Here is a 19,001-nt window from a genome sequence, read left to right as displayed (position 1 = left end):
GGGCTATAGTCCATAGGGTCACATAAGAGTCGGACACAACTGAGTGACTAAACACCACAGCAGCTAGTAGCAATGAAACCACTCAGTCAGTAGTGACCACCAGGAGTTAACTGTTTGATTTCGCAAATCCACAGACTTCCAAGTAAACCCAGCATTTATGATCTGGAGGCTGAGCAGGGAGGGCTACACAAGAAGACAAATTCATACCAAGACTTAAAGCCAAGGCTTTAACACTCCCTGTTAAACTTCTGTTAGGAATCTGAGGACAAGTTTAAGGGAATTTTGCATTACTAAGAAGAGGTACATGAAGGAGGCATAATATTAGCAATACTGCTTATGCCACTGTCTCCTTCAGAAAAGGCAAGATTAGGGCCTTAGGAAAAGAGAGTGAATGACTTGCCAAGGTCACTCAATAAGCTGGAGGCAGAGCTAGAAATAACCATCATCCCCTTCGACCCAACGTTACTCTGCCATTCTGCACTTTTTCGAAGCAGAGCTGGTATAACAGAAATTAATGGAGGGAAAAGGCTGAGCTTAGGGAGTGAAGTGAACTGAGAAAACACACACGTGCGGCGTTGTTTTTATTCTTCCCATTACCTGTATCTACAACTTAGCTGAGAGTAGAGGAGAATGTTGGTTTTGGAAACTTTTGTTTCCTCTGGCCTTTCTTTCCTAGAGCTTATTGATACTGGCGGCACATTAGAATCACCATTCAGAATACCCATTCCGGGCCAAGAAAACCAGCATCTCTAGGGGTAAAAATCGGTATTTTTAAAACAATAAATATTAGTACCTGGTTTTTAAAATATAGGATACCATTATTTTTTAAGAGTCCCAAGTGGTTCAATCATGCAGTTTTGTGTGGGAAAAAAAAAAAAAAAAACCCAGCCCAGACAACTAACAGAGTCTTCTTTACAAGAATTCAAGAGGCCAAGGATGATGGAATGCAGCTTAAGGCCCCCAGATTCATAAAGCATCACGTGTCAAAGGTCCTGGCATTTCACAAAGATACCGAGTCTAAGAACTGTGGGTAGAGAGCAGACCAAACTTTGGAACCGGCTCGGGAACAGCAAAGGCATTCCTATTGGCTCTATTTAGGTCGCAGGAAGACGAGGACTTGGCTGTGAGAGCAACCAGGGAGAAGACGCCTCACGTTTGTCCCTTTAGGACAGAGCTGCCAGTCGCTGTGCTGCATTTTCTAGGCAGCTGTGATGACAAGAGCCCCCCTCCAAGATGTAGGCACCACTTCTCAGGGGGATAGGGGACAAATAAGCAAATGCGTGGCCATTATGACAAAACCAGGCCTACGTATCCAGTTTATTATTAGCCTGACATTAACCACCACTTAAAAACAAAACAAAACCACCCGCCCACACAAACATGCACCCAAGACAGCAAATTACATAATGGCACTGGGAATGATCGGCTCCGACAGCGCGAGGAGAACCAGCCAAATCGCAAGGTCCGGTAAAGACCAAAATGGCAATGGGGAGAACCTTTTTCAAATCCTCTGTAGTTTTTGCTTTTTTTTTTTTGCATTTGCTGATATATATTGAAAATGCTTTGTTTAGAAGAAGGTGTTCAAGATAATACCCTAGATTCTGGAGGGCTGTTGGTCTGCTATAAGAAAAACCCAGCCACTGGTAACTGGAAGAATAACTATCTTCTTCTAGATAATTTAGAAGAAAAACTGTTCTGGCACAGGTGGCTTCTCAGGGTGGAGGCTCAAGGGAAGTTCTTTCATATGGGTCAGGAAGGAAAAATGGGCCGAGTAAGAATTCCACTAACGGCTCCGTTGTGGTTTATGGCCCATAACCCAGCCAGCTGGCACCACACGAACAGGCAAGTCCTGTTTTGTTCCCCGGAATCCATTAGCAACTGGACCAAGCCCAACGTCAGTGTGGACAAGGTCTAGAATGTGGGAGCGGCTTTCGACTTTCACTGCATAAACAAAGTATACAACTGCAGTGGGTAACGGCTCTAGAAATGAGTTTCCACCTCTGCAACCAAGTCTAAACAAAAATATTTTCAGGTGGTCAATGTTTTCCTAAGGATTAGAAGACAAACTGTTTTTTAACTTAAGGATTCTTCATTTTAAGAGAAGCAACAAATGAACCCAGCAACACAATCAGGGTTTCAAGGTTTCCTTTTCTTCCCTCCTCTTGGGGAGAATAGGGGATTATTTTGGTTCCCAACTTTGAAATACAGTAAGCCACTCCGGAGCCTCTGTGATCAAGCCTCACTTAAATGGTCGGATCGCTCTGTAGCCACAGGCCGAGCTAAGTGACACACAATAGAAGACAGTTTCAAAGCCAGGTTTCTAAGAAAGTGGTGACAAGCCTTTGAGTGCTTCACATAGGTGCTTCCTACTTTAAAGAAAAAGAAAGGTGATTTTGTAGTCAGTGTCAAGGTGGTTTTGTTTTGGGAGGAGGCGAGATGGTGTAAGAACAATAATATAATTAATTCCCCTTGTTAATGACCTGATACATGACGGTTTATAAATCATGATTTTAACACAATAGAAGATCACATTAAGGCAATAGTTAGCTGAATCACAGCTGTTATGTAAACAGATATATCAGAAAGCCAGAAGGCTCCATGGAAAACTGACACTGGAAACTTGATGAAAGGCAGTTTCAAGTTTTCTTTGGCCTTTATGAAGTTCATGCCATTAAATGTCTCCAAATTCTACCACGCGTGCTGACCTCCAAGGTCCAGGTTTTTGTTAAATCCCTCCATGTTCGACTTGTTGTGAACACAATGATGGCACAAAACTTAAAAAAGGCATCACAGCAGAGATGTGGATCCCTGAAAGATCTACAAAGGGAACTTCCCTAGAGATCCAGAGGTTAGGACTCCCCACTTTCTCTGCTCAGGGCCCAGGTTCAATCCCTGGTAGGGGAACTAAGATTCTGCAGCTATCCCCCAACCCCCCCTGCAATACACAGAATCTGACTTTCAGTAAGATTTTCAATGTAGGGATAGAGAATAGCAGCATCTCCTAAAACACTTAGTCAATAGCCCTCTGCCTTTAAAACACTCATATAGACAGATAGGAAGTAAATAGGTAACTAAATATGTATATGAAGCAAGTATACCCAGGGAGTCTGCTTGCTAGCAATACCTCTTGGTTTGAAAGATTATTCAATAAATTGCTTTTACTAAGGAATATATATTGTCCTTACTCAATGGTAAGTGCATGTTAAACTCCCTGAAACATTAAAAATTACTCATGAATATCTTTTACTTCTTTTACAGTACTACTTAGGTAAACATATTTACATTCACTGCTTAGAGGAAAAATGATATGATTTAGTGGCAATTGAAAAGATGAAAAAAGAGAAGTCTAAAACCAAAGCATCTGCCACAGAACAATAAAAACAGACTGGTTCAGGGGACATCCCTGGTGGTTCAGTGGTTAAGGCTCCTCACTCTCAGGGCAGGGGGGGACAAGGGTTCAATCCCTGGTCGGGGAGCTAGGATCCTGTGTGCAGAGCGGCACAGCCTAAACAACAAACAAGAAACAGACTAGGATAACAACATCTAATCATAATCCCATGGGTGATTTGTTGTTAAGCCTCTGAGCATGTAGCACATACTAGGCATTTTCTATATCTTATTCAAGTACATCTGTGAGGTAGCAACATTATCAAGTAGGTGGGCTTGGCCAGGGGCAGGAGGGGGAACTGTGAAGAGGATGGAACATAAAAGCAGTCAATAAAAATCTTTTAAAAAAGGAAAAAGTTGAGTGAAAGAGATGGCCAGAGACGTAGAAGAGGTGACAGCGGGGACAAAAGAGACCACTAGGTCTGAAATTAGGCCAATGACCAGTTCGGAAGCCAGGCTTAGGACCCATGGATGTATTTGATTGTTATGGCTTAGTCACTGTGCTAAACATTAAATGCATTGATACATTTAATGCTCACTACAGCCCTACAAGTATAGTATTATTGTATAGAACTCACATAGAAAAAACTATGGCCCAAGACTGCGCAGCTATCAAGGCATAGAGCCGAGTTTTTTTAAATTAATTAATTTATTTTAATTGGAGGCTAATTACTTTACAATATTGTAGTGGGTTGTGCCATACAGTGACATGAATCAGCCATGCATAGAACCGAGTTTTCATCTCAATTGTGTTTACCTCCAAAGCCCACTTTAAAAAAATAGCTACAGAATCTTCAGATCCAGCAATAACTAGCCTTCATCCAACGATATGCCAAATGGTCAAAGTTTCCTGTTCGAAATTACATCCTTAAAAAATAACCAGCACTCAAAAGGCACACCCTTCAAACAAGGCTTATGTTAGCATGATTATGTAACGAGTGATTCTTTCATATTCTTTAAAACTTTTGAAAATGCTACTACAATTTTTATTAGTTTAAAAAAGTCATTCAGAATGAACTGGAGCAAATCCCTGTTAAGCAGCATCACCATGGAAGATAAAAATCCATTCCTATTTCCGTTGCCACTGCGTACTGTGCTGGCCACAAGAACTGTATAGAGAAAGGGGCTGAGACACAATTTGTGCTCATTGATAACCATGTCGAATGCCCCTTCTCCTCATCACATCAATTTCATTCTCCAAAGGAAGAAAGTAAGAATGCTTGAGGGGGGTTCAGAATGGCACACTGAGAACTTACGTCCACATGACATTCTTTACAAGGTCCCACTGAAAGGACGCAAAAGACATATATGCACAAGAATAAAGCCCTAATGGTGCCAGAGAATAAGAACGTGAGTAAACAGCACATCAGAAAGTTTGCACAAATCCTGAAAGACAGAAAACAGATGGGATCAGATGGGTGACAAACTGGGGGCGCCTCAAGGGCTTCCCTGGTGGTTCAGACGATAAAGAATCTGCCTGCAATGTGGGAGACCTGGGTTAATCCCTGGGCTGGGAAGATCCCCTGGAGGTAGGCAAGGCAACCCACTCCAGGATTCTTGCCTGGAGAAGCCCCGTGGACAGAGGAGCCTGGCAGACTACAGTTCATGGGGTCTCAAAGAGTCGGACGCGAGTGAGCTCCTAAGCATAGCACATCAAGGGCTTTTACTGACACATACGAAGCACACAGTGAGTAGGTTCTGGGCACATCATCCAAGCGATGGATCAGGAACAGAATTCAGGAGAGCAGGGCCGGCCAGGCCGCCTCTTCCCCACACATCTCTACGATGCCCATCGAGGCGCTAGGAGCAGAGAGCTTTGACCCTTGGTAAAAGAGAAATACCCTAACCAGCAAGCACTTGGCATTTTTTCCAGCACATATTTGTTTGTGTGATCCTGATCAGTTCATATACCACAAAAGCACCAAAACTCCTAAGCAAACAGGGTTACAGGTGGTCCCCTTAAACCCTATGGAACTTTACAGCCTAAGCACCAGCAAAAACAACCCTAATAAAAATGGCGCATAATGGACATCTCTATAGGCTGAGTAGTCTTGAACTCTGGCATTCTGATGCTACCTCTAGAGGAGGGACTATAGCGCTTTGTTTTCAACAGAGACCATTTTAAAAGTATAGTTGATTTACAATGTTGTGCTATCAATAGAGACAAAGTCTGAGGCAGAGTGTAGCCTTCTTCATTGTGCTTGCGCTTAGTCCTGTCTGACTCTTTGCGACTCCATGGACTGGAGTCTGCCAGGCTCCTCTATTCATGAGATTTCTCAGGCAAGAATATGGAGATGGCTTGTCACTTCCTCCTCCAGGGGATCTTCCTGACCTAGGGATCGGACCCATGTCTCCTGCATTGGCAGGTGTATTCTTAAGCAATGAACTACCTGGGAAGCCCAATTTTCTTCATTAATCCACTGTTTGAATACTGGCAAAAGTGTCTTCACAGCCTTTCCGACCTCACTGACAGGCTGCTACTGAGCTAAACATGGTGAACAGCATAAAGGTTCCTGAAGCCACTAAAGCACTCATGACTTAAAGGAAGTTCCTACTGTAAACGTCTCATCTTCACACTGAGGTTTTTCTTAAGTCTTTATACCTTCTAAAGCTCTCCCTTTAAATCTAAGAGTTTATCCCTTACCCTTTCAATATTTCAATGTATTTGGGAATGTCACTTACAAACCAACACGACTTCTACTTTATATCCAATGTATTTCCCCAAATTGTCAATGTCATACAAGATAATTCACTTCAAAGAAACATGTGTTCTAGCAGAACAGAGGGCAGGTGATTTAGATGGATTGTGTAGCCTCAAAGTAAAGCCGAGGCATAACATTTAGAGAGAGGTGGCTGAACACATCACAGACCCATCCTATCCCTGCTCCCCACCCCTCAACCTTATAGGCCAGGAAAATACACTAAGGCTCCCTAACAGGTGATGAAAGCCATCAAGCTCTGACAGTTTTGGTGGGATATGCAATCTGCCTGCTTCCTCTGTATTCCAGCTCCACTTTCAGGCACCATATAAGGAAGTCTTCCTCTGATACTTTCTGCTCTCCTATGACTTTTTTATGACAGAGATGTCTGCGAGACACAAACAACTTCAGAGGAACAGCTGTGCCAACTCCAACCTGATCCTTCCTTCATAAATATAGGTCAAGGTTCACACAATGCTTAAGGACTTAGCAAAAAAAAAGAACAAAGTAAAGAACATTTAGTCATGGGGGAAAGCTGGAAGAAGTGTTTAATTTTTAAATAAGATTCTCAGAGATAGAGAAAATATTATATTCATAGACTAAGAAGAGGATGCTATTAAAATAGAGCACTTAAAGAACAGAAAATTTAAATGTGAGTGCTGCAATTAAAAAGTAAAATGGGTTTGATTAAGAGACTAGTATGTAAATTTCATGGGATACAAATCATTTCCATTTTAGAACAATGATATATTCCTGGTGCTTAGTACATACCAGGCACTCTTGAAATACTGGGCCTATGAACTAACAAGTGAGTATATGAATGAGTGAGATGAACGAACAAGAGATAATTACGAATGTAAATGAATCAATATACATGGCTGGCTGACTAAGCAAGAGGCAAAAATGAAGACATCTTCTTGAACATAGAACAAAAATGCAAAGGAGGTCTTAAACATTTGGAAGAGAAGTTAGATATATGAAGAATAAGATAGAATGTAGCAAAAGAGAGAAAGAAAATAATTCAAGAAGTAACAACAAAAAAATTGTTTTGGTGTCCAGAGTGGAAAAGACAATTGAGTATGAAGCAAAAAAGACAGACATAGAAATATGTTGATAAAATTTCAGAAAACCAATTAATGGGAAATTGTAAGAACAATTCCAAAGCCGGGGGGGGGGGGGGGGGGGGGGGGGGGGGGTGGTTTCATGTAAAGAAACAGAAATTGGATTTCTTATAAACATTGTTGAAGCAACAGAGCACAATGCCTTCAAAGTTTCTAGGCAAACAATTTTCAAGCTACAATTTTATAATAACATTAACAAATAAGAATGTATGTAAAAATATTTAGACATTTCAGACATTCAGAAACTTGACCACCCAGCACATGAGAAAAATCAAGGTTCTTCAACAAATGAGAGGAAAAACCACAAAAAGAATGACGTGAGATACGGTGGCAACTGCATATAAATAAATGTAAAATGGAAGAAGGAAATACAGACACAGAATTAATATATTGGGTGACAGTGTTTACTGAGCAGATCTTTAACTAATTCAGCATTTCTCTTTGCATTTAAAGGTAGAGTTCCTTTTCTATAGGACTAATCACCCTGTGTCTTTTGTTCCAACAGTAACACACAATTCTAACAGCTATGGAGATGGGAGACAGGTTTTAAGTATTTATGATCAACTTACAAGCAAAGGTCAGGAGACAATTACATTGAAAGAGGAGAAACTGAGTAAGTGCTAAGCTGTGTGCTTTGTTGCTCAGTCATGTCCGCCTCTTTGTGACCCTTTGTACTGTAGCCCACCAGGCTCCTCTGTCCATGGGACTTTGCAGGCAAGAATAGTGGAGCAGGTTGCCCTTTCCTCCTCCAGGAGATCTCCCACCCCAGGGATTGAACCCGCGTCTCCTGTATCTCCTGCACTGCATGTGGATTTTTCATCCACTGAGCCATTGGGGAAGCCCATCTTGATAAAACCAAAAAATAAAACCTCTTTAAAGAAGTGTAACCACTATTATTTCCAAATCTTTCAGAGTGAGCAGTATAGAGATACTATATAAAGTTACTCAGAAACAGAAACTGAACATTATCAAGTTTACCACTGGTAAAACCCAGGTGGTGCAGTGTTAAAGAATCTGCCTGCCAATGTAGGAGACGCAAGAGATGTGGTTTCGATTCCTGTGCTGGGAAGATCCCCTGGAGTAGGAAATGGCATCCTGCTCCAGTATTCTTGCCTGGGCAATCCCATGGACAGAGGAGTCTGGCGGGCTACAGTCCACAGGGTCGCAAAGAGACACACAGCTGAGCACACACACAAAACAAATGTAAGATAACTAGGGGTTAAAGGGTAGAAATTATAGTGCAAATACTAAAACAAAGTAAAAATAGAAAAAAATTTAAATCTAGGAGTGCTGATTTATAGAGTTATAAGGATAACCATCCACAAAGTGAGAAGCAGACTCTGTCAGGAAGTTAACATTGGGTCCTCCTCTGCCAGGTGAGGCAGGAATTCGATAAGCAGGTCTTTAAGGGCAGGGAGAGGGGGGGCAGTCATAACGAACTGCCAGACTCGCAGAGGTCCATCAGCGCCGAATGAGTCAGGAACGGTGATGTGAGGGGAAAAAGGGCAAAGCACCTCCAATGGGTAGTTGCTTGAGCGTTTCATTTTGTCTGCTGACAGGTTCAGTTATCGACTCAACTAAAAATAAAGATATAAGAGGGATTATCTTTCATTTTAACCTGTTTCTGAGTGGTAAATTCGCTAAAAGTCCCAGGCAAGACCTGAATAGAAAAGAGCCTTTTCAGGTATTGTTTATATAAAGTCACTTGTGTTTCTTAAAGTCAAAATCTACCCAAGCAAGATTCTGGGAGGCAGCAAAGTCAGTGAATATCCCTAAGGACTCTTGTTGTCTCAGCCACCAGAGGCAAGAAGTTTCCCAAGAATGAAGTGTAGCCAGGAGGACTTAGCACAGGGATATGCTCACGGCTATATTCCCAGTGCCTGACACAGAGTAGTTGTTCAGCAAATATCTGATGAATAACTGGTAAATTTACTGTTCATAGCTTGTCTGGGACCAGACCCTCGCTGAGCTATTTTTAGGGCCCACAGAAATGAAATGGACAGCATTCCTACTTTTTCCAAACAGGGCCTTTAACTTATGGTTTTGAATACCTTTATCCATCTCTCTAAGTACTCCAGAATGTTCCTCCCTGAGGATGAGCTCCTCTTATTTGGAGAAAAGCCTCATTTTCTCCCATGGTATACTTTGGAAACTCGATGGTATACTTTGTGAAACTGATGAGGGAGTTTCCTAAAGATCTGCTCAGTAAACACTGTCACCCAGTACTTGATATTCTACTCAACTGATGTTGAGGGGGAAAAAAGTGCAAGAACACACATTGCTCAGCAAAGGATTTGGCTGATTTATACGAGCCAAGTGCTCCATTATGTAAAGCTTAATTGAACTTCCATATAGTGATGAGGGTAATACAGTAATCTGAAAGCATCAGGGCTTTAAAGCAAAAAAGAAAAAGAAAAAAAGGCTCAGCAGCATGATAGTCCCACATATAGATGGCTACAAAATGTAAGATCCATCTAAAATTGCAGTGTTCTCCTGACTCCCACCTGAACCCTTTGCAAAAACCAAGTTCCTTCTTATGGTGCTTTATGGGGCTGTTCTCTTAAAATGATGACTGTGCTCAAGCTAGCAGGAGACATGTGAAATTATTTAACCATTCTTTCCAAAGTAATCTAAGCCAAATGACACAGATGCTTCCAGTGTCTTCAGGATGGTGAACAGGCGTAATTCCACTACTCCGCATGGCAGAAGTAGCACAGTTATATAAATCAAGCAGCCTGTGAGGTTGAGAAAACAATCTAAGGTGCTCTTTTGAGAAGAGAAGGTTGGTTAAGTGTTTATGATTTAGGTGTTAGGGGGTTCAGGGGGAGGAGAAAAGGAATGTTTCTTCTGATGTCTTCTTTCACCTTCAAAGCAAAGGTTGGAGTAGGGGAATCCACTAAAGTAGATGAACAGTAAGCAATAAATCTGTGCAGAGAAAAGGTGGCTACAACCCAGATCCTATCTCCTGGCTGAGACAATGACATTAATACTGTGTCGGTTATTGAAAGAATACCTCTTCAGGACGCTGTGGGCAACCTGGTGGGGAAGAACACTAGGACAGAAATTGGGATTTCAGCCATGTTTAGCTAAGAAAACATTAGTATGTTTTAAGACACACCAATGTATTAAACTAGCTCAGACATTAGTATGTTTTAAGATTTGACTAGACAGCAAAAGCCTTACAGCTACAGAACTCAAGCCCGAAAAATTAAGGGTGGTATGACATGGCTTCCTACTATGGCCGAGGAAAACTGAACTAAGATTAGAAAAGAACTATTCTAGAAGGAGAATATCTTAACCTCATATTCAGTGACTAACAGAACAGCTGAGGAAGTATGCCTGCAAGCTGGAACCAATGAAAATGAAAAAAAAGCAAAAGAAGTTGGATTCCTTGTAAGTAATTATCTGATTTAAATAAACATAATAAAGGCAAACTATCTATGAAGACATCAAAGAGCCTCAAAGGAAGTTCATAAACATGGCTTCACACCTACTAGATGACAGTCATTACTCAAAAGAGGTAACTAAGATGTCCCACAGCATCTCTGGTAGTAAGGACCCCACACAGGCATTAAGCTGGACAGTAGTGCCTTTGCAGGGAGCAAAGCTTTGAAGTCAGGAGCAGAGGTTACAACAACGTTCTAAAAATCAATGTTATAAAACTCAAATCACCTCTCAAAAAACTGACCTTGTGCAGAAAATAGGCATTTTCCCACTGCTCTTATTCCACACTTCCATCTCTGTGCCATCTTTCACTTTTCCAAAATGGAAAAATGTCTGCCTATTATTGTGAAATACTTTTAAACATAATGAGAAGCAATGGGGCAATACCTCAGTGACACTGTACCTACTGGATACGTGACAATTTTCCATGGATGGTGGATGGGGTGGTGGTGGTAATTATGAGTGTGTAGGTGTGAAGCTGGACCCCAAGTTAGTTTTTTAGGTGCCCCTTTATAAATGTGACCAAAAATTTTTAACTTCTTTTTTTTTTTCATTTTGAAAACATGATGTATAAGAAGACATGGGCAATCAGCTAATAGATACTATAGGTTTGCCAAATTGGAGCTCAAAGCAATTGTGAAGTCCAGCACAGTAGAGGTCACCCCACAAAACCTGCTCTTCATGAAGTCGCTGGCAATAATGGAAGAATGAGATTTTAATCACTGAAGCTAATTACACAGAAGACTAAATCACAAGAAGAGTTATTTAAGTGTCTTAAATACAATAAAAAGTAATTAACAGGAAGCGCCATCTTGACAGCTTCCTGTCACAGTCCAGGCCTAAAAGGATCAGCTAATTCCCAACCTGGGAGCCAGAGAATAAGAAACAACTCAAAGTTGGATCTTTTTATTTTTTATTTAAACTGCTTTGATTAAAAGGTAACAACTTTTCACCAACTTGAGTGAAGTTAATCAAGAAAAAAAATTTAATCTATTAGAGGAATGATGAACCTCATTTTTATTCGTTCCCCAGAGGGCAAGAGAGAGGGAGTTGAAGACTGTTTCACAAGAGGGGCCTCCCAAAGGCCATGCAACTCGACGCCGTCCCACACAGCAAAAGAAAACATGGAAAAAAAGAAAACATGGGAGAACTGACAGAACCCTGCTGAGGACAAGGCCAGTTCACACACTTGGGCATGTGAAATCCACTGAAAAATATCCCCTTTGAAATAACCGTCAAAGAGGCCATCTCTGCCTCTTCTTTCTCCTTCCCTGGACTGAGCAGTTTGAGAAAAGCTACTGGAGAATCAGAGATTCACAGCTGATCCCGTGACTAAAGGGAAAGCCTCTAGACACTACAAAGGCCAATATGAAGGGGTATGAGCCTACAGGTAACGACAGACATAGCACTGATCTTTTCTTAATTCTACCGCATCTCTAAAAGCTGAATAAAGTCTAAAGCCTGTCACAACAGACGTGGTGCATTACCAGACAAGCTCTCCCAGCAACCTTTGCTTAACTGACCCGCACATTCTACAACCTCCTCAAAACCCACAGGCTGACACCAGTTAGTAACTGAGGACCACTCAAACACACCTGTACACTTCTGTCCCAATCTGTTTCTGTCCCCGGATTTACATTGGTCATTTTTATTATGTACTTCACTAAATATTGAAATATGAGTACAAAAGGAACAAGCCTTTACAAAAACAAGTTGTTGCAAAAGGTTTTTACATGGCTTTTAAATGGCAACAAAATGTGCCAAAAGAAGAGGGAGATGTAAATCACAAAGATCTAGGGTTCCATAAGTAGTATTTTTAAGTCATCATTCCATAGAAGAAGTTATTTAATCTACCAGGATATCATACATCAAAGATTTCGAAATGTAAGTACATTTTTATGTTAAAAATGGAATTAAAACATTTGGGATAAAAAAATAAATCCTCTGCTCTAGACAATGTTTTCAAATAACTATTAAAACCAGGAAGCATTTGATATAATTCTGAATCTAAGGTGAGTATTTGGATATTGGTATCATTCATACCTCAACTTTCCTACAGTAGTATTTGGAATGATTTAAGCAGAGAAAATTGAGGGAAAAATGAAAACAAAATCAAGGCCACAGGAAAATAAAGAGAAGCTTTGAGGAAGACCCAAACATCAGAAGCATACTATCAGATACATTTTCTAGAGTCACCGTATCTTTGGCATGGGCTTCCCTGGTAGCTCAGATGGTAATGAATCTGCCTGCAATGTGGGAGACCTGGGTTCAAGACCTGGGTTGAGAAGATCCCCTGGAGGAGGGCATGGCAACCCACTCCGGTATTCTTGCCTGGAGAATCCCCATGGACAGAAGAGCCTGGTGGGCTACAGTCCACGGGTTTGCAAAGAGTCAGAAACGACTGAGCGACTAAGCACAGCACATTATTTTTGGCACAGACCTTCCAATAACCAAATAAACAGGGAAAACTATTGGATCAGATACAAGTTTTTTAACATATATACTTATCAGATTAAAGCCAACGTGTAGCTCAGAAGAAACAGCTGTCCCAGGTTATGAGACATCTAAGCACTCCCTATTTTATTTCATAAAGGGACACTGAAATATAGTAAATGCATAACTCACAAATTTATTGAACTCCTACGAACTGCTGAACACTGGGACTACAGCAGGGAATAAAAGAGGCAATAATCCCTATCTAGTGAAGTTTGGTCTTAATGATATTAGGCTACCCTCACATTTCTCCCAATTACTGCCTAGTAGTTTACTCAAGACAGCTAGTTTAGTAGAAACAAATCCATGAGGAAACTCAGTGTATTTAACTCATTATGTTAAAAATGGAATTAAAACATTGGGATAAAAAATAAATCCTCTGTTCCAGCCAATGTTATCAAAAAACTATTGAAATCAGGAGACTTTCAATATAATTTTTAAATCTAAGTTGAGTATTTGGATATTGGTATTATTCATACCTCAACTTTCCTACAGTAGTATTTGGAGTGCCTTGGATAGCAGGGCACCCCAGGTACCCTGCTAGGTTGATCTAATTCAAGGTAAGGACTTTGGTAAATCAGATACCATCTTAGGACAACAGGGAGAGAGAAAGATCAAGGTTAACTCCCTACAAGAACACTTTCAGAATATCTAATTTTAAGCAGCATAAATTTTGAAAATATACCTCTGTGGTAACCAGAAAAAAACAAACAAACAAACCCTCCACTCTAATGGATCATTAGATAAACATGAATAGAAACCATCTGCCAAAAATATGTACATTTTGACAGTAGTGGTGTTGTCTTTACCATCAGTAGATAGAAGGAGCAGTTATTGGAGAGGACTCCTTGTTTGTGGCAGCGGAAGTGTTCAATCTGTCTAGGGGAATACTCACTTTCCGGCTCTCCACAGGAGGAAAGCATGCATTGAGCTCCTAAGAACTGGTGACAAATTGGTAATAACCATTACTGCAAATTAGACAGATAGAAGAATGAGCAAAATATTTCCCAGTTTTCCCCATTCTGAAAACATTATCTAATTTCTCAAGAACCTGCTTCTAAAAATAACCGAACGCCTGTGATGGTGTTAGGATAATGACATCAAAATCCTATATTCAGTTCCTCTCAGCAGAAGTGAAACCCCTGATTGCTGTGTGAACATCAACAACATTGATAGGTATGAGAGTGGTAACAGCACCTAAAAATACTTATTTCCAAAAGTGACAACAGGAAGCGGGGGGGCGGGGGGGGGGGGGGGGTGCGGTGTTTGGAACGTGGACTGGAGAAGCTCCTGTGTGGTAGGAGAGCTTCTGGAAAGCACATTAGCTACCATATCCTTCCTGTCAGAGACAGGCTATAGCTTAGAGAAAGGTGTTTCTCCCAATGGGCTCCATTGTACTTGCAATAAGACAATCCCTGTTTTGATGAGAAACCTATTCTTTTCTTCCCTTCCACCATGCCCCCTTTTAAAACAAAAGCAAAATACCAGTTTGGTAACAAACACCATTTAAGACTGTTAAATAGAGAAGGAGACAATTAGCATGCGGGTATATTTTACGCAAAGTAAGAATTGCTACTGGGGACTGACTGATTGTTTTAATATTCACTGTGGAAGCATGGCCCAGCGGGCTTCCTCCTGCCCCCATCAGATACCTCCTTGGAAGGCTGCTCGTCAACCAAGCTCCCAAGAGACTCTGGAACGTAACCAGGGTACAGCCGGTGGAACACAAGATGAAGACCCTGTCATCTACTGATTACATACGTCTATTCAAAGAATATGTCCAATTAACCTCTCTTCTTTTTCTGGCCTACAATTAAACTTCCTAAACTAATACACACAGAATCTTTCTAATTTTGCATAGTACCTAAGGGCCTGATTGACACTCAATAAATGGCATTATTAATAGTAATAATGAATGCTACATACTGCCAAGCACACAGAACCCAATAAATCTTAAATAATGACAATAATGAAAGTATATGATTAACTAATGAGCAATTATGAAGTACTCTGCAAACAAAGTGCTACACAGGCATATAACAATCACAAGCCACTGTGTTGAGAGTGACAGAAAGCAAATTGGGGTGAAAGGGAGGAGAGATACGAATGAGAAGAGAACTCCCAGCCATGGCCAAGTTGCTACCAGCCAGAACACTCACATTCCTCCAATGGTGACGGTGGCACAGGTACGCTCTGAAAAGGCAGGCACCGTATCTGTGGCTGGGCTGGCTGGTCTAATGTAGTCCACAGTCACATTGACCTGAAAATAAGAAATCAAGGTAATTAAGGTTGAGAATTTGCAACACAGCTCACTAGCAGCCCCGTGTGCTGGCTGAAAAAGCTCACTCACGGTATGACTTTGTGGGTCTAAGATTTTAAAAAACAACTGAAAGTTGAACCACATACTGGGAGAAAACACCTCCAAAAGCCAGCTCAGATAAAGGACTATAGTATCCAAAATATAGGAAGAACCCTTAAACCTGCACGGTAAGAAAATCAAAATCTCAATGTGACAATGGGTAAAAGACTTAGATATCAAAGAAGACACAGAGATGACAAGCATATGAAAATATGCCCCACACGTGTCATTGAGGAAATGCAAACTAAGACAACTATTAACATGTCAATTAGAATAGCCAAAATTCAAAACACTGACAACAAATGGAGGTGAGGGTATGGACAAATGGAATTCTCATTCACCGTTACTGGGAATACAAAACAATACAGCCACTCTGAGCAATGGTTTTGTATAGAACAAACTTTTACCATATGTTCCACCAGTTAAAAACTTAAGTCCACACACAAAAACTTGCACATGGATGTTTCTGGTAGCTTTATACATAAATGTCAAAACTTGAAAGCAACCAATATGTTCTTCTGTAAGCGAGTAAAGAAACTGTGGTTCATGAACACAACTGAATACTATTCAGCACTTAAAAAGAATGAACTGTCAAGCCATGAAGAGACATGGAAGAATCTGAAATACACATTGCTAAGAGAAAAATGCCCATCGAACAGCTATCTATTGTATGATTCCAACAGTGACGTTCTGGAAAATGCAAAAATGTGGGAGACAGTAAAAAGATCAGTGATTGCCAGGGGTTAGCAGGATGAGACAGGATGAACAGATGTGGGGGCAGGATTTTGACAGCAGTGAAGCTATTCTGGATCATACTATAATGATGGATACATGTCATTACACATTTGTCAAAATCCGTACAAGGCAGAACACCAAGAGTGAACCCGAGTAAATGATGGACCATGGATGATGATGTGTCTAGGTAGGCTCACCAATTATAACAAATATACCACTCTGGAGGGGGACTACTGATAACAGAAGAGGAAGTACATGGCGGGGGGGGGGCAGGGACATGGAAATTCTCTTTACTTTCTGCTCAATTCTACTTTAAGTCTAAAAGATGCTGTAGAACCTTAAAGATGACTGATGTCAAGAGAGGACAAATGGCTGAACCTTTAAGGTCCCACATAAACTTCAGTCGACAGAGAAGAAATCTGGAACATTCCTGGAGGATCCCTAGACATTTTGGTAAAGCAGCTCTCTAACCTTTTCAGACTGCTTTGAAAATCTGTTTAAAAATATGAAATGCTTCAATAGAATAACTACATGTAGTTTCAGTCTGCCATAAGTTCTCAAGGTCCAAGTTAAGAACCATCAAGAAGAATCAAAACAACACAGCTGACTACACTGAATACCAATAAGGGTGGACTTGGGAAATTTGCGGGGGTGGGGTGAGAGGAGGATGGACTGGACCAGAAGAACCTTTAATACTGGGCTAATCCTAGTATATACAAAACACAGGGACACAAACATGTGGAGCAATGCTCTTTCTTTATGAAAACTTTCAAGATGACCATGTTTGTGTGTCAAAACAAAGTGGCATGCCGTGTCCATCAGGAAACCTACAGAGCCTGCATCACAGCATTAAGGCATATATACTTGACTTCGGTCATGGCTGAGCTTATATACCTGTACTGAGGAGGCAAGCACCCTGAGGCCATCCTCACAGCCCGAAAGTCCAGAACCACCTTTCCTAAAAACCGCTTTGGTTCTCACTGAGCTACTTGAAGACAGCACGATATATGAGTATCAACAACACTGCTGGTGAGCACCACCAAAATCCGTTCAAACTGCCTGTTCCTCCAAAATCCATTTTAAAAATTAATATGGAAATTTTCAGAAGAACAGCTGCCTCCAAATTCTGACTGTCAGATCACTCACTCTACCTAAATCACGTTTTAAAAGCAACAAGAAGCCCTATCAGTGAGAAAGCCAATTAAGGGCAGAAGGCAAGGGAAATCTTTCTCATGAGAAGTACTGTCATAATACAACAACTCAGAAGAAATCATAAAGAGGACTCCTTAGGTCAGAGGTCCACCCTGATATTACTGCTCAGCCTTATCACTTTGTCCAAGCTAAGGAGATGGATAAATGTGAGGAATGTGAACAGACAGGGAGTAGGGGTGGGTGCAGGGCTGAAAAACTATCACCGCCAACAAAGAGGTTTTCAGAGTTGCCCCACATGCAGCTGATCAGAGTTGTTAGAGCCCAGAGGGCAAGGAATGGGCAGTCAACACACACAGAAGCACAGCTGACTCCAATCCCTGGGAGGGAAAGAGTCTTCTGCTGCTGCTGCTGCTGCTAAGTCACTTCAGTCGTGTCTGACTCTGTGCGACCCCATAGACGGCAGCCCACCAGGCTCCCCCATCCCTGGGATTTTTCTAGGCAAGAGTACTGGAGTGGGGTGCCATTGCCTTCTCTGAAAGAGTCCTATGCATGCTATCTATTCTGACCAACTTCTCTGGCAACTCTCCTCTGGCAACAGCAGATAATTAACCTCTGGGAGAAGGAAGAGGCTGCGATACTTGAAGTTATGGCAAAAATCACACAGGAAATCAACACTAAACAGGAGCTAAACCTCAAGAGTACCCACCCAGGAGTACATGAAGTAACTCAGGGCCCAGTAGGGCACCAACAGTGGGCATGGTCCAATTTGGGGCAATCAGGGGGCAAATCAAAAAGTATGTAGAGATGTTCACCTATTTTTGTGTTTTCACCCAGTCCATCTAGTAACAAGCTCAAGTCCTCAGTTCCACTAGCAGGGGGAAAAAATAATCCATCCCGCTTAAAAATAAACTCAGTGAATCTCAAGGTTACCTTGCATCTGCCAATGACAGGCCTCCTCCTCAGGAGATGGGAGTGGGGCAGCGGCTCATTAGTGCAAGCGCATGGCACACAGTAACATCAGCTCTCCCCAGAAATCATGCTAATTCACCAGGAAGGCCATGTGAGCGGTGGTGGTGATGGTTGTGGCGAGGGGTGTACTGGCAACAAAGAGCTCCGCATCTCATCTTCCAAGCCAAAGGCATGCTATCCCCAAACTGTCTTGAAAGGAAATCAGTGAAAAGACCCCACTCCCCCAAATCTTTCCTCTTCAACCAGCAAAAGAACCAGTAACTACATTCTACATTCACCTGCCAATTAATTTTTTCCTCTATTTAGAGAAAGAACTGAAAGCCAGAGATTAAAGAGCTCATTGGGGGAGGTAACATTATTAAAGAAAATCTCAAAAACAAATGAGGCCCTGAGAATAGCCCACAGCCAAGACGCACACCTGCAGACAGCTATGACAAACCAGGAATTAAAGTCAATGTGTAATTAGCATTTATGTTCCTCTCCTGGGGAGTCTGAGCTCTGCTCTCCTGCCTTGGAGTTTCTCATCTCCAGATACTCATCCCTGACTTGTCAATCACTTGATAAAGAGCAGTTTCAATTAAACAATGGCAGATCTTAGCAAAGTCTTCATCTGAATAATAACAACCTGAATTTTGGGCTTGT

General features: G+C 41.4%; 1 protein-coding gene across 1 annotated transcript in view; it reads right to left on the bottom strand.

Annotated features, from left to right (window-relative positions):
* SND1 (staphylococcal nuclease and tudor domain containing 1) overlaps positions 1-19,001 on the bottom strand; it is a 411,141-nt gene that overhangs the window by 212,408 nt on the left and 179,732 nt on the right. The window contains exon 12 of the mRNA XM_043873509.1: positions 15,304-15,404. Within this exon, the coding sequence (XP_043729444.1) occupies positions 15,304-15,404 (101 nt within the window). The remainder of the gene's footprint in view (positions 1-15,303; positions 15,405-19,001) is intronic.

Source organism: Cervus elaphus, chromosome 18, assembly GCF_910594005.1.
Source record: "Cervus elaphus chromosome 18, mCerEla1.1, whole genome shotgun sequence".
In the NCBI taxonomy this organism is placed as follows: domain Eukaryota; kingdom Metazoa; phylum Chordata; class Mammalia; order Artiodactyla; family Cervidae; genus Cervus; species Cervus elaphus.
This window is presented reverse-complemented; position numbering and strand designations above follow the sequence as displayed.